Consider the following 946-nt stretch of genomic DNA (forward strand, 5'->3'; position numbering starts at 1 on the left):
CCCGAGCTTCATTGAGCAATTCTTCGTAGCTGGAAACCTTTTGTCGGCTCACTCTTTCCCGGATCTGTGCGTGCAACATTCCGAACAGCATATCTGGTTGCTCTGCTTCGGCAGGAACATTCTTCAGCTGTGAAAATAGCGCTCGCTTCCTCCGAATAAAGGTATCCGTAGGTTCGTTCTTTTGTTGCTTCAGCTCAAAAATCTCGTAATAAATTCGCCATGCGGGTCTTGCGGGTGAAAAACTTTCGCGCAGCTTACATACGACGTCAACAAAATCAGTAACATTATCCTTTATGCCACGCCACCACTCAGCAGCGTCACCTTCGAGTAACATTGGCATTCCGTTGATTGCATCGCAATCATTGATTTTTTCCAGCATTTTGAATGTGGAAATTGCGGCAATAAACTCCTCAACTTTTGTTGGATTACGCTCGCCGTTATAGCGGGCAGTGCACGTGGAAAAAGTTCCCACACGGTTGTTGCTAGTATGTACTGCGCCCATCAAACGCTCGAATTGTTCGTTGGTAAGCGCTAAAGTCAAGTTGCTTTGCAGTCTTGGACTTCGCCTCAGAAAATAATCGGTAAAATTGGCCACTATGTTGGGCGCCACTTGTAACAAAACAAGTTTTGTTGTGTTTAAGGGTAATTTATTTTAAGGTAGTTTAACGTGGGTTCACAATTTCACTGATTTTCTACAAAGGAAGTAGTGCTAGCGGTCAGTAGCAGCAGAGCAAACGCCAATTGCAATGTAGAGACCAGCCATCGCTGTTCATCTAACATGGCAACCATCTTGCTTAAATATATGCTTATGTGGTGAACACTTAGAACGGCGTACTATCGCTCGCCACGTTCCTTGCGCACTCCACACTGCAAGTCTGCTTACTCCTGATCGCCAGAACACAAATGAACGATCTTAAGCAAAGTGTCGGCTTTTATAGCATTTTCT

General features: G+C 44.8%; 1 protein-coding gene across 1 annotated transcript; it reads right to left on the reverse strand.

Annotated features, from left to right (window-relative positions):
- Positions 1-52: 52 nt before the first annotated feature.
- On the reverse strand, positions 53-609 carry LOC108381809 (uncharacterized; the record flags this gene model as incomplete). Its single annotated transcript, XM_017638207.1, has 1 exon — positions 53-609. A coding segment is annotated over one exon (557 nt), but the record flags the coding sequence as incomplete, so codon positions are not given.
- Positions 610-946: the final 337 nt, after the last annotated feature.

Source organism: Rhagoletis zephyria, unplaced genomic scaffold (genome assembly GCF_001687245.7).
Source record: "Rhagoletis zephyria isolate East Lansing unplaced genomic scaffold, Rhagoletis_zephyria_1.1 Rzeph_scaffold_23904, whole genome shotgun sequence".
In the NCBI taxonomy this organism is placed as follows: Eukaryota; Metazoa; Arthropoda; class Insecta; order Diptera; family Tephritidae; genus Rhagoletis; species Rhagoletis zephyria.